Source organism: Alosa alosa, chromosome 20 (assembly GCF_017589495.1).
Source record: "Alosa alosa isolate M-15738 ecotype Scorff River chromosome 20, AALO_Geno_1.1, whole genome shotgun sequence".
Classification (NCBI taxonomy): Eukaryota; Metazoa; Chordata; class Actinopteri; order Clupeiformes; family Clupeidae; genus Alosa; species Alosa alosa.
In genome coordinates, this window is record NC_063208.1 from 26041815 (window position 1) to 26056814 (window position 15000).

Below are 15000 nucleotides of genomic sequence, written 5' to 3' on the forward strand. Positions count from 1 at the left end.
GACAAACTCTCCATTATTACATTCTCCAGCAAGAAAACAAGGCCACCTAGAAATGTTGACAAAGGTTGTAGATGACCCTAGCCATCTAAAACATTATGGCCTGTATGGAGAGTTGAACCATAGAGGGTCGATGTCCTTATGAGAGATGCCCTAGTTTTTTGTACACTTTCCTGTGCAAAATATGATGTCTTATAGACCATGCCCCTGCACATGCACATGCTCCAAAAATGTATATATGTAATTGTTTACTTTCTGGTTTAATCATATTATAGCAATATATCATTTTTGTTTTTGTAAAAATTGTCCCTATTAATGAAAAGCACCACTTCCACTGTGAAGATGTATTGCTGTTTGGGTGGCATATGGATGCTAGTTTACTAATCATGTTGATTTAATAAAACAGCTTGAAAAACAGCTGAGTGTGCCCACTTTGTGCCCGCCTGCAGCCCATGGCACCTTCCTGGGCCACATCCGATTGGAGCCGCACAAGCCCCAGCAGGTGCCCATCGACTCCACCATGTCGTTCGGGGCCTCGACGCGTGTCTACACCCTCCGCGAGAAGCCCCAGAGTCAGCCGAACGCGGCAGCGGGAGACGCCAAGGGGGTGGAGGACGAGGAGCTGAAGGGACTCCTGGGGCTGCCGGAGGAGGAGACAGAGCTGGAGGTGAGCACGTGGAGGAAAATAGTGGACGTAAAATAGCCAGTTTGAGAACGCGCTTGATGGGAAAAGTGTGTGTGTGTTTGGGCAGGGGATAATCTGCATTGTAAGAGATGCAACCACCAACATCAACATCAATCAAAACCATTCATTGTCAAGATTTAAACTAAATGCTAAATGTACTATGTCATTTATAACAGTGTTTCTCAAAGTGTGGTCCGGGGACCACTGGTGGTCCGCAAGCTATCCCAAGTGGTCCGCGAGCAGACGTGGTAAAATATAATATAGATGTAGGCTAATATACTGTTCAAGTAGGTCTAATCTTTTTTAGCTAGGTGGTCCGTGCGTTTCTTTTTTATTGGTTAAGTGGTCCTTCATCTGAAAAAGTTTGAGAAACACTGATTTATAACATCTCATGTCCTTTACATTAATTGCACCATTACCCCCCCCCACACACACACACACACACACACACACCTTACCCTACCATACACACACACACACACACAATATACCTTTTCAATTACTACTTTTAATTTATTCTTTAAAGATGAGCTGGCTCTTGAGCACAATAATTTCATTACTTATATTTTTTTAATAACTCTATAATTATAATGACCATAAACTACTTGAACTTGATCATTGTAAATCAAATTAAATTGCTTCTCGTCTATGCAAACGTGCCTTTATACAGATTAATTAAAAAAAAAAAAAAAACGTTACAAAGATACTGCATCAATTCGTAATGTATTCCATTATTACACTATGTGCTTCGTAGCCTGTTGTCTTTTTTTAGTTATTTATCTATCTATTTATCTCTCATCCTTTGCGGTACTCATGTAGTGCTATCTTCTCACCAACACAGACCTGTCACTCATCAGCCGGTCACCATAGTCACTGCAAGCAAGCTCGTAGCAACGGAGCTCTTACCTAAGGAGTTGTCATTTTTCCTTACTAAAAGTTGGTTTCAGCAGCTCTTAGAAAACTCTTAGTTAAAAACCTTTAGTGCAGTTTAGGAGTACTTTTAAATGCTCCGCAAATAGGCGCTGATATGACTGCATTGTCACTTGCCATGCACATCAGCGCCAACATTTTTAACTGACAAGCAATGGATTAACTATGGATGTTATTGAGTGGCGCCGTCAAAAATAGAACTGAATTGTAATCGACATGGCGACAGCAGCAAAGTTTGACACTGGTTTGTGGGGTTGTATTGAAAACAATAAAATCTCAAACTTATGTTGGCACTAATGTGCAAAGCGTGTCAGCTGTAAGATAAAATGCTTTATGAATAAGCTGGTTATGATTTGAAAATAGATAATTATCGGCCTCCATATTTTAGCCACAGAAGACTTCTTTTCTGCACAGGGATAGAAATGTTCTGTGCAAAGTTTATGTAGAAAGTTGAGTACTAGGGCTGATCAGCTTTCCTTCTCTTCCACTCTCTGTCAGAATCTGACTGAGTTCAACACAGCCCACAACAAGCGCATCTCCACCCTGACCATCGAGGAGGGCAATCTAGACATCCAGCGGCCCAAGAGAAGGCGGAAAAGCTCCAGGGTGTCCTTTAGCGAGGACGAGGAGGTCATCAACCCGGGTACGACAGAGCACATATGCTCCCCTCAGTCAACAGTAACACACACACACACACACGCACACAGACAGACATGCACACACGCACACAGACAGACATGCGCACACACACACACACACAGACAGACAGACAGACAGACAGACACACTACCTTGTATGGCATTTTTTTATTTTAGTAGTGTACTAGTGTAATCCCAACATTTCAATAACAGAGCACAGATCTTGACCTGTAAAGCCCAGCTTCCCTACATTCTACCAGTACACTGTGAGTACACTGGGAGGTACGTGGCCATTTTGCCCGTCTCACTCTGGTCTGTCAGCATTGTTCTAGTAGAGCATCCATCTGCAGTTTTCAGCTGATGCTCCAGAATGGTCACATAGCCAAAAAAGATACTGCTTCCAAAGCACTGTGTCAGCAGCTAAACATCGCTGCAGTGAGCCAGCCTCGAAGAACAACTTTGATAAGAGATCCTCCTCAGCTTCTCCTCCAGGGACAACAACAACCTGTAATAATGCTCTTTAGTCTTATTATTTAGTTTTTGTGTCCATTAAAAACATGATCGCCTATGCAATGAATCTGCTACACTTTGCTAGACAATACAGTGATGCACTTGGCACTTTGAGCCTGCTACATGTATGAGAACCTGTACATTTGTACAGAACTGTTACCTGTTGCCAAATACTAATACCCAAGGCAGTAGTTGAGGTATTTTCACTTGCATAAGTGCTCCTTAATCTCTCATTCCTCTCCTGTCTGTGCTTGCTGCTCTGGGCTGAAGTGCTGCTGGCTGTTGAGGTGGTTGTTTATTCGCGTGTAACGGTACATAGAGGTCACGGTTTGGGCTCGTACCCCATTTTGGGCACCACGGTTTAGTATTAGTTTGATTCAGCGGCAAAAAAAGAGAGGGGTAAAAACAAAATGTTTGGTGCTGGCCTGCACCGATCCCTGTGGCTCCCAAACCTTTGTCCACTCACACCAGACACCCCAGCGCTCTCTCTACAGTCTCTCCACTCAGACCGGACACCCCAGTGCTCTCTCTACAGTCTCCCCTCCATCTCTCAGTCCAAGAATGAGCGAGCACATTAAGTTGATCGATATTTGCACATGTATGGTGTGTTCTCTGTGCCTGCGTATTGAGCCCGTGGTGGCTCAGGAGGAAAACGCTTAAGGTTCCTCATGGTTCCTCATGGTGCGGTGCTGTGATATGAATGATTGAGCCTAAAGACATGTTATCCTCTCAAACTTGCCGAGGTGGCACCCTATGATGTCAGTTCCATTGTCTTTTAATATTAGTTGTCCCTTAATATTTTTATATCGTAGTGGCTATGAGAGAAATAGAGAGATTTTTTTTGTGTGTGTGTGTGTGTGTGTGTGTGTGTGTGTGTGTGTTTTATTATAACTCCTATCTTTGTATCTTTTTTGTTTTGTTTTTGTGTGTGTGCTGTGCGGTCTGCCTCTCTCCCCACAGAGGATGTGGATCCCTCAGTAGGGCGTTTCAGGAATATGGTGCAGACTGCAGTGGTTCCTATGAAGGTAACGCTTTAGTCCCATAGGTGGGCTAGATGGGGTGAAATGGGTACCAGCCAAGTGTGATTTGTATTTTAATCCCTTTAACTGTGGCACTATATATTAAGCTGTGTTGGTCTCTTTCTCTCAACAATGCTTTCAATGCTTTCAAACACACACTACACTACACGCATCTCTCACTTTCTCACACTTGCTCACTCTTTCACTCTCTTACACACACACACACACACACACACACACACACACACACACACACACACCCTTCTACAGAAAAAGAAGACTGAGGGTGGTGGCGCTCTGGGCCTGGATGACGGCGTTGCGCGGCGGATCCAGAACTTCCCCCTGAGCGCCGGCCTCTACGGCGACCTGCCCCCCACGGCCCACGAGGGCGACAGCCCGCTCAGCGCATCCCAGGGCGGCTCGGCCATCCTGGGGGGGCTCCCCCTGCCCTTCCCCAACCCTGCCCCGGAGGTTGACCTCTCCCCCACCAGCGTCCAGCCCCCAGTGGTCCTCACGGCGGCCCAGGGCCCCACGCCGTACACAGGAGGGCCAGAGGCCCTCAACGAGCCCCGCAAGAAGAAATACGCAAAGGAGGCGTGGCCTGGGAAGAAGCCCACCCCCTCACTGCTGATCTGAGCACAGTCGTCATGGTGTCCTTTGAACACTATGGGGCATGTTGGGAGGCCTGTGTGTGTGTGTGTGTGTTTTGAAGAAAGGACCTTTGGGCTTTTGGACTTCTTGGAAAGATGTGCTGAGAGACTTTGTGTGAAATCCGTTTGCGGTTTTTGTTTGTTTGTTTAATTTCGCCGCCTGACGACCCCGTCCTGGTTTTCCATGTTTTTGTTTTGATATCTTGTGTCTAACTTAAGTAGGAGTTTTTTGAGGCTGTGAAATATGAAATTTGCTCTTGTTTTTTTTTAAATTTTTATTTAATTTCCTGACAGGACTTGTTAGGAAGCAAGTCGAGTCGATAGTCGGAACACTCACACTGAAAGTTTAAATGTAACTAAAAGACTACACTGTCTGTCTGCCTGCCTGCCTATGTATAAATTCTAAGATTATTACAGCAGTGCTTCTGAACATTACCGTAAGAAAGCGTGGTTCTTGTAAATGAAAGTTTCTAACAGTGTAAAGCTTTGCCAGATATAGACAATCCACATATTACAAAACATGTTGGGTGAATTCATCTGTTCACCTCTTGTTCATCTATTCACCTCAATTGTTTGTTTTGTCAGCCTTCACCATAAGCTTTGTTGGACTCTTTTATGCTTAGCTGTCTATAGGGGACACCTTACTGTTATTAAGTACAGACTGCTTGACCTTTGACCTTTTGTTTATATGAATTAATGAGACATGTCATCCTTACAAACTTGGTGAGGTGGAGCCCTATGATATCAGTTCGGTTATAGTTGTCTCTTTTTTATATTTTTATATCAGAGGGGTTATGAGAGAGAGAGAGAGAGATAGATAGAGAGAGAATTGCTATGTGGTTGGGGGTGGGGGGGGGGCAAAGGTGTCTTGCGATAATGTTTTTTTATAACTCCTATCTTTTGTTTGATAACTTTTAAAATAATAATAATAATAAAAAAAAAAGTAATCCCTCTTGTTCGTAGCGGCTGTTTGACAAACGGAATGGCGAGGACATTTTTCAGAAGCTCTCTCCAGGGACCCATTCTCTCTGAGGTGTCATCCTGCTGTTTAATGCGTGCCGTACTACGCTATTTATTTTATTTTTATTTATTTTTTAAAAGCAGCTCAGGCGTTGTAATCCAACATGAAGGAACCAAGAGTGGTGGGAAGCTGGTAGCTAATCAGTGCTTGCTTCAGTTTTCTGGGTGGTTATCAAACTCAGGCAGACAACAAGCGACAGGCATGCCTTTTTGCACAGCGTGCTGTGCTGCATTTCAAACTGTGTGACACTTTCTAGAGATAAGAGGGAGCTGTGGGTCTTTTGTAGTTACTGTGTCTGTGTTTCAGTTGGTTAAGATGTCTCTGTCTCGCTTGGCAAAGATGGAAATGACAGACAAAGGGTGCACTAATAGAGATTTCATTAGTTAGGTAATGCAATCATTACTTTGGTCATTAATTTGGCTTGTCCACTAGGGGGTGACATGTGACAGAATTTGGGTTTGACCAGTTGGCTAGCTAATGAAAATGTCCTGGTCTGTGCTGTTTTCGGGCTTGGTCCCGTGCTGAGGGGACCGTTGTCTAGAACACTGTGTTCCTCTCAGGAAGACAATTTTTCAGCCTGATTGATAGCTTTCTTATATAATATTAAAAAAAGCAAGTCAAATGAAGAACAAGACGAAGAACATGTATATAATTTATGAATCCAAGACAAGATCTCATGAGGGAAAATTAACATCCGGCCACTGACTACAAGGCTGAGACAAAGTACAGAAACAACTGGCAAGCTTACTCCTGAGAATGAATGCCATTTGCAAAACATTGTGTTGTATTATTATACAAACATATTTTAATAATAGGGAAAAGATAATGAAAACAATAGAAAGAATATACATATAAAAGATGAAATTAAGGTGAAAAATATAGATTAAAATGGCTAAAACACAAAATGATGTACCATAGCTTCTAGTGTTTCAAGCAAAAGCTCAAAGACTTCACTTACAAATGATCAACTCCAGGCTGATGGACTTTGTTCCAGATACAAGTAGTTTATTTCTGCTCTGGTTTGCCTGGCTAATTTATAGGACTCCTTGCAGACCAGTAATTCAGTCTTGATATAAAATCTCACATCTAAGATGAAAACGTCCTACAGCTTTGCCATGGCCTCCATGTTGCTCAATCTCTTTCTAAACATTTCTAAACAGGAATATATTTTCATCATTCAAACCATTTATATATAAGTCAAATATAGAAAATGATTCAAGACAAACATTAAGATGGGCAAACGAATTATTGGTTTGTATCAATATTAAAGTTCTGATGGTGCCCAAAGTCACTTGAAACTGTTAAATTGTCGGTGTGCATTTGCAACATGGCAGAAATGTGCTTTAATCTCAATTGACTATTGTACTATGACTATAGAGTTTGAGACTAGGGCTCAGAGCTGCTTCGGCTATCAGGACCCTGGACTTGAAATCAGTGCTAAATTTAAAGCTCCTCTTTGTCACGGAATACAGTTATCTCTTTTTTTTTTATTGTCATCTAATTTCACAGAGGAGATTACAGAGCTAATTTCGGTCTTTTAAAGGAGAAGAGAGCCCGCAAAGCATGATTTAGAGAATTAGATCAGAACTCCGAAAGCCCCAAAGATATTGTTAACAGACTGTGATCTACATTCACATGTGACGTTTTGGTGCACGTATCTATCTAGGTATCGCAGGTATTTGCTTTCTGGAACGCCCCCCTCCTAAAATACCGATTCTGCTCTGCTTTGCCCCCCCCCCCCCACCATGTGTGGGAGAAAGACACATCCTGTTGGGTAGCTTGAAATCATTGACACTTTTGTGATGGGAATCCCAGAGCAAGCGCCAATTAACACCAATGCCTGACTACCTTGCAGTGCTCATCTATTAATCTCCCCTGATACCATTTATTCTCACCATTTGCATTGAGCACATTAATCCTTCCTCTGCTTAAACAGCATGCCTTTAGTAAACAAAGGAATGCACATCTCGCCTGGGAAGGACTGAACAAAGCATATGACTGTGTGTTTTGCTGTGCTGTGTTTTTAAGGCAGGGATACTGATTGGCTGGTCAGTCTCAATTTAGCATCCTCCCAGGTACAGCTGACTCTGAATCAGACTAAATCCTAATTTGCTGTGGAATCCTCCAGTGTCTAGAATTAGGCTAAATCTGGGATGAGAATGGGCGTAGTGACAGATCCCCCCACTAGGGGTCTCCCAGGCTCCTCTGTAGGCCCCGCTTGGTTTCCAGAACAGATAAATGGCATCTCATTAATCAAGTCTGCATGAGAGCGCTCAGGTTGCCATGGCAATAATTATCAGAGCTGCCTAATTAACTTTCTCAATTGCTTAATGATATACGACCCTATGAACCTCCTTCATTTCTTTTTTCCCTTTCTAATTCAAGTTGTTTTTTCGCCTTCCATTTTTTTTTTTTTTTCACTTTTCATAGTTAACCCATGACCGCAATTGTATTAGGCATAAAATCAGTACAGATTCACGTTGCCTCAGATGGCCAGTCTGCAACCAAAGGAATACATTTCATAAATGTGGGGAAATATGTTCATATTAAGGAGGAGATGTGGGCCAGAGATGGCAAGGACTCAGAGCTGAGGCAAAAAAATAGGCGTGTTGACAAGCGGGAAGCCGCCGCCAACGTGCGAGTGTGCTCTCGTCCCTCGCCATGACGGAAGATTCCGGGCGCGGTGGCTGACCCTCGGTGACAGATGAGTGAAGGAGGGCACAGAGGCGCTGTCATCGCCAATCGGCGCCGCGCATGTCGCAGCCAGCCAGGCGGAACTCGCCGAAGCACCTGCTGACGCCTCTTCTGCCCCTGTACCTCCCTGTCACAAAATCTTCCCTCTGCCTCACACACACACACTTAAGCAAAACACACACATACACTCACATAAAGACTTCATCTTTTCCAGACAACATCTCTCTCTTGTCAAATACTTTTGATGCACTCAGAGACAGATAAGGCCCGCTAGTTGCTGATAACTTTCGGTAATTGTTTCTTGTGGTCGTGAATGACTTCATTTGTGCAGGCAGTCCAAAGCTCTCAAGGCCCACTCAGTCTGGGGTGCAGCTCAAGGTCAACAAGCCAGGCCACTACTTTGTGTTTTTTTCTTTTAAAGATCCACTCAGTCTCCTTCCACAATGCGGTGTCCGTACATAAACGGAAATATCCCGTGGTTTTGCAGCAGCACCACTGTGGACCCACAAAAAAAAGGGATCCAGTTGACCCATGACGCCTCCATCTCAAGCGCTCTCAGTGTGGCTTTTCTCCACTTGGCCCAACACTATTCCATCACACACACACACACACAACACACACACACACAAACACACACATACAAACACACTTCCCTGCTTAGCCACTGACCGAGACTGGTGTGATCCTTCGTCCCGAGCACGTCTATCGGGTGCATCTGCTTCCGTGGCAGCCCCGCTGGGCCTTCGCAGGGGTGGGCGAGACAGGACGAGGGCGAGAAGGAAGGTGGAGGGGAAGGGAGATTAGCACCCTGGCGCTCCCACACACTCACACTGAAAGGTAAGAGCTGCCGCTGAGAGACCCCCCCCCCCCCCTCCGCCCGGCTGGCAAGTGAATCTCATGGTTCAGGGGCAATATTTGAAATGGGATTAGCCGCCGGTGTCGGCTTGTGTCGGCGCTAAACCTCTTTAAGTGTGTGGGTACACCGGAGCGGGGGTCCGCCACGTTGTCACAGGTGCCTGCGAACGTCGTCTCACCGGCGACGTTTGTTTTGCTGTTTACTTGCAGAGAGGGATTCTGTTGGGGGGCGGGGGGGGTAAATATATATTTACCCACATGTCTGAATTCATCAACAGAATGGAAGGCACAGTGCGCTTTGTGGTTTCCACCCATTTAAAACAGCTAAGAGGGGGAAGAGGGGACGGGAGGAGGGATGGGGTGGGGGTTGGAGAAAAACAGAAGAAGAAATGGAACACAACGCAGACAGCCAGGCAGGAAGTATTAGTCAAACTAGCATGCCATGCCAATGCTGGGGAGTCAAATCCAGCTTTTCGCTGTTGGACTCCCTCCCAAAGCCTGGAGCCTCTCTCTCTCCCCTCCCTCCCTCCCTCTCTCTCTTTCTCTCCCTATCTCTCTCTCCCTCCTTCTCTCATGTTCTTCCTGGAGGTCTCTATGGATCTATCTTCCATATTCTTCCTCTTTCCCTTCTCTCTGTGGTGTTTCTCTACCTCTCTTTACTACCTACCTTTTCTACTCCTCTCCCTCTCCCATCTTGTCTGTGTATTTGTCCCTCTCTCTCTCTCTCTCTCTCTCTCACCTCTCTCTCTTTCCCTATGTTGGTTTGTGTGACATTGGGAGGCCACATGGTTGGCGGCGACCCAGTTCCAAGGAGGAGACACATTCCTGGGATGGTCATCGGCTGCGCAGGGGCAGGAACGCCCAGACTCTGCTTTGCCACAGTCCCCACGCAGGGGCCAAGTCAACAACACTCACAGCAGACTTATGTAACCCTGCGAGGCCAGCAGGAGGCAGGAGGCAGGGACGACCACAAGGAAAGACACAGAGCCACATAGACAGACAGACAGACAGAGAGATGGATGGATAGATAGACAGGTGGACAGACGGACACAGAGAGAGAGATGGATAGATAGATAGATAGACAGAGACAGACAGACAGCGAGAGAGATGGATATATAGACACACAGACAGACAGAGTGAGAGATGGATAAGGAGCAAGGGATGGAATGATAAACAGAGGGAAGAGTGGAGACGAACAGAAAGCAAAAAAGAAAGACAAGGAGACAGGCCGTCATGAAAACATGAAATTGAAAGGAGCAAGGGATGGAAAGAGGAATGGAACGATATAGAAAGAAAGAAATAAAGAGACAAGGAGACAGAATGACATGAAAATGTGAGGTCATTGAGAGGAGCAACAGAGGACCAGAAGGAGAGAGACAGGCACGCCGGCAGGCAGACAAACAGACATGAAAAACCATGAAGTTACTGACAGGAGAGGGGAGAGAGTCTGGGTGGTTTGCAGGCGGCCGAATCAGTCTTCGGGGGGTGAGGAAGGTGATCCAGGGTAGATGGCTCACAGGGTAGCAGGATGTGGTTGGGGACTGGGAGGGGAGGAGAGGAGGATGCAGATCAGTCTGAACCTGTCACCAAGTGCAGAGTCCAGGGAAGACAGGAAGACAGTAAAAAACGTCTCCATTCTGGCGCCAGGTTGGGATTCTCCACCGCTGGTGATCCATGAAAAGTGTCCTTTAGGGCTAAACAGGGCTCCTCACTTATAGTGCAGCAGAGAGGCTATGTGCATACACAGGAAGTGGAGAGAGAGAGAGAGAGAGAGAGAGAGAGAGAGAGAGAGAGAGAGAGAGAGAGTGTGTGTGAGAGAGAGAGTATGTGAGAGATGGAGAGACAGTATGTGTGTGTCTGTGTGTGTGTGAGAGTGTGTGTAGGTGCGTGCATATGTGTGTGTGTGTGTGTGTGTTTGTTTGAGAGAGGTAGAGAGCAAGATTGAGAACACAGATGTACTGAACATGGCGTTTAGGGTGTGAGGATCGCTGCCAGTTGGTGTTGCTTAAGAGTGGCTCCCTTAGGGGTTATGCCGGGTGGGAGCGGCATCACTGCCACTCGTAAACACATCAATAATCCACAGGACTGGCTTAGGCAGGTAGGAGAAACCCTCAAGCTCTTCTGTATTTGTGTGTGTGTGTGTGTGTGTGTGTTGTGTGTGTGTGTGTGTGTGTCTGTGTGTAGTGTCAGAGTGCACTAGTCAAGACATTAGTCATTGATGTGAAATGCAAAAAACTTTCAACAGTTTCCACTGCAATCTTTGGTGGGCTATAGCTGCATGTACACAACCTGATTAGAAGCCATAATGGGCCATGTGGAGCTATTGTTCCATATGGACCCAACATGGATTTTAATAGGCAGGATCAGCTGGTGGAAAAGGGATAAGCATGGCTATTATAACGAATTTATGAAACTTGCTTGTTGGAGTTTTAGCCCTAATTATGTAGGCTATCATAATAGTGTACTCTAGCTCTCCTAATCCAGCCATTTAGGCCTACACATTTTATTTAGAAATTAATAATATACTGTAGTTCTTATTATAACTCCAATGCCCGTTTGTTAAAGGACAGAAACTACAAAAGAGCATTAACTCCACGTAACTGGCAGGAGATCAGTGTTTTCATTCCTTAGGATGGGAGTCACACCGCATTCCTGTTACAACTTCACTGCGGTGCATAAAAATCTCCTCTCCAAAACCACAGATCCATGTGTTTAAAATTATCTGACTGTTTGTTCTCATTTACAACATCTCTCTCACCCTCCTTTTCTCTTTCTCTCACTCTCTTCCCTCCATTCCATTTATCTCTCTGTCCTGCTAGCTTTCTCTCCATTTTTAAATTTCGCCTTGTAAAAAGTACCGCTTAATCACGATGAAAGCATTCCACCTCGGAGCATTTGAGGATACGGTCGCCATTGACAACCAGCTGTCAATAGTAAGTCGTAACGTCACCGCCGGGGGATTTTCCACCTAAAAAAGGGTTTATGGGGGTTTATGCATATGAAGCGACCCCGCCCACATGAGAAGAACAACAGCCAATGCACGCGACGCAGAGCCAAAGAGCCACGACTGGTTGGAGGCAGGCTAGCCCGAGACCCTCCTGGCTGTCAAACTGAACCCAATCAGGTCTCTATGGCGCCGGCTCACGGCGTGGGCGGAATCCCCTCGGTCAATGTATCTGCTTGTCGCACACATGGGTAGTACACGGGCTGCTATTGAATGTGACATTCACAATCGTCCCCGCCTTCCTCCGCCGAGAGTAGACGGTCAGGCCGAAGACGAGATGACACACATTTCTTGTCAATTAGTCCCCACAGCGACGGGACACTTGGGCCACCGTTTCTCCTCATCTACCCTATGGATTTGCCAGTCTCACACAGTGACTTACTGTGCTAGGCTACTATTATTTCACACTTAGAGTGAATGTGAATACATTTCACAGCCGTGAAGCCTACTATATTGTTTTTTTTTATTAGTAATTTATTAATTGGCAAAAGAATACAGCCATTGGACCGTGAGCGTTAGCAGAAATCAACGATTTCTGTGAATCGATGCAGGTGCCTATGATGACATAGACCATGCTCTCAATGAGAGAGAGGTTCATCCCTAGCCTATGAAATGAACCAGGTTGCAACAGGTTGCATACCTTCCTCAAAAGGAATGCTCAAGCATGACCAGACTGTAGAAATAAATTGGTGAGGATGGCCAGTCTACCCATTAACTGAATGGATTTCTCTCTGATGACCCTCACACGTATTATTGTGCGTCGTAATCGACATTAATCAGTCCATTAGAAAAATAAACAAATAGTGTATTTCTACTGTAATGGCGATGAATTCAAACCATTTGCTGGGAAAATGTAACCTATAACCGAATTCGCGACCTGACCTCCCCAATGAAACTGCATTATGAAAAATGCGCGTTCGCCTCTTCAAGAACCGGTTCTGGAGGGAGTGACTTGAAGCGCTGTCCAATTATCTGATAGCACCATTTATTCAACGGTACACAGCGCCGTCACACCATCCGCAACTCACAAACAAGGATGAGCCAGTGTGGAGGGAATGATAATTTGAAAATATAATCTGGACGGAGAGAAGAAAAAAAAATAATTCATGACAGGACGTCAAGAGCATGCGATCAAACAAAAGTGCGCAACCCAAAGCGCTCCGCTCGTTTCGTCTGGCATTCTGCGGCTCTATAAATGATTCATGCGACCTTATTTTTGAGGGAGTAATTGCGCTCGCGCTGTGTGTTACTATCAGTTATGACTGCGTTCGCGTGAGAGCTTGCGTGTAAGCCGGCTACAAATCTGCAGAGAAGAAGGAGATCTCGAGACATCTGAAACTGGAGAGAGAGTCCACAGAAAGTCTATTGATTTCGTTCTCTTCCTACGGGTTGGAGAATTGAATTCTCAAGCGTCTACAGCCGGGCCGTCTGTCAAGTCGTCTGTCAGAGCAATCAACTGTTGCTGCTACCGAGTGATTGAAGAGACGCGATTTCCCCCCCAAAGTATTTGATGTGGCATTGAATTTGGCAAGGTTCGGTTATGGGTACAAATTAAAGCACCTCGATCGTTCGTTATGGACATTCAACTCACTCAATGTGACGACACTGTTCAATTAAGATGGAAAACAAGACTATTGTTCCTATAGATGCTTTGGTAACATTTAGGTGTTCGGTTTTGATACCGCAGACTAGACATACAGAATGACCAGTCTCTCTATAGCTGCCGGCGTTTTTGATATTGGCATTCATTTTTGTTTTGGGCTGTGACAGAAGGACGATTGGACATTTTTAACAACCCAAGGCGACTGTTGGATTTACAGCGAATTTTATTTCTTTTGACCTTGCCAGTGATCCAAAAAATCAGCGCAAATGTTGATGATGGAGAACAACGGTATGGATGCGCATCAGGTTGACACGGATTTTGAGCCACAAAGCCGGCCACGGTCATGCACCTGGCCGCTGCCGTGTCCAGAGGATATTCCGGGAGCCGAGGAGGAGAACCGGGGTCTACCCCTGGCGTCCGTGAAAGTGGAGCCGTACAACGTGCCAGCATGCAGAGGCGAGAGAGGCGGTGGAGCGCCGTCAGAGATAAAGCACCCAGCCGGCGCCCCAGCCCCGATCGCCGCCGCTCCCGCGTGCATGTCCGGGGCTGCACTCGATGTAGCCGGCCAGCTGCGCAAATCCAAATCCTCGCGACGGAACGCGTGGGGCAATCTCTCTTACGCGGACCTCATTACGCGTGCAATCGAAAGCACCCCAGACAAACGACTCACTTTGTCACAGATTTACGATTGGATGGTCCGCTTTGTACCCTATTTCAAGGATAAAGGCGACAGCAATAGCTCCGCCGGCTGGAAGGTACAGTTCCCTTAATGATCATTTCAGCGGTGGGGTTAAATGGGGTGTCACACACACGTGAAATCTGCATAATATAGACCATGTGGAGACACATGGCAGACACATATTCGAGAAGAGATTCGCAATACAACTAATGCTTTCCTCACACACATAGGCTGTTGGCAGTAGTGTACAGCAGCATTGTGAACAAACATGTCCGGCTGACAGGCTCACATACTTCTTTGCTGTCCTTACTGTTTTCTGTGCAAGGGACGGAGAGGGGCGGCGTATAGTACTGGGAGGTGGAGAGGAGTTCACTGAGTTCATTGCTTTGGGATCGTATTTCTTGTATACAGCTGCTGAAACCTGGAAAAACACATACACACGCACGCACACCCCACTCCATACGCCCCGTTTCTCCCTTCTCCCCGAGAATGCTCTTGTGCGCTGTGACGCTTTTGCGTTGATTAGATTTAGAGGATGCAGGAGACGTGGAGGTGATTTGCGGCCCGTTAAATCACTCGTGTCTCTCTTGCTGTCGTCATCCGCCGTAGTAGTCGGTGCAGAAGGGGATAGCGGGTCACCTGGGGGACAGTGAGGTCCGGGCTGCTCTCTGCGTCGCTATTCGCAAAGCGTTGGGTCTCAATATTGAGCACGCAC

At 45.9% G+C, this 15000-nt stretch overlaps 2 protein-coding genes across 2 annotated transcripts in view; both read left to right on the forward strand.

Annotated features, from left to right (window-relative positions):
* Positions 1-4859, forward strand: part of ppp1r8a (protein phosphatase 1, regulatory subunit 8a) — a 6688-nt gene extending 1829 nt beyond the window's left edge. Inside the window, exons 5-8 of the mRNA XM_048229172.1 lie at positions 447-664; positions 2111-2255; positions 3721-3785; positions 4050-4859. Coding sequence (XP_048085129.1) covers positions 447-664; positions 2111-2255; positions 3721-3785; positions 4050-4415 — 794 coding nt within the window. The 3' untranslated portion in view covers positions 4416-4859. The remainder of the gene's footprint in view (positions 1-446; positions 665-2110; positions 2256-3720; positions 3786-4049) is intronic.
* An 8184-nt stretch (positions 4860-13043) lies between these two features.
* Positions 13044-15000, forward strand: part of foxo6b (forkhead box O6 b) — a 34424-nt gene continuing 32467 nt past the window's right edge. Inside the window, 1 exon segment of the mRNA XM_048230527.1 lies at positions 13044-14361. Coding sequence (XP_048086484.1) covers positions 13873-14361 — 489 coding nt within the window. The 5' untranslated portion in view covers positions 13044-13872.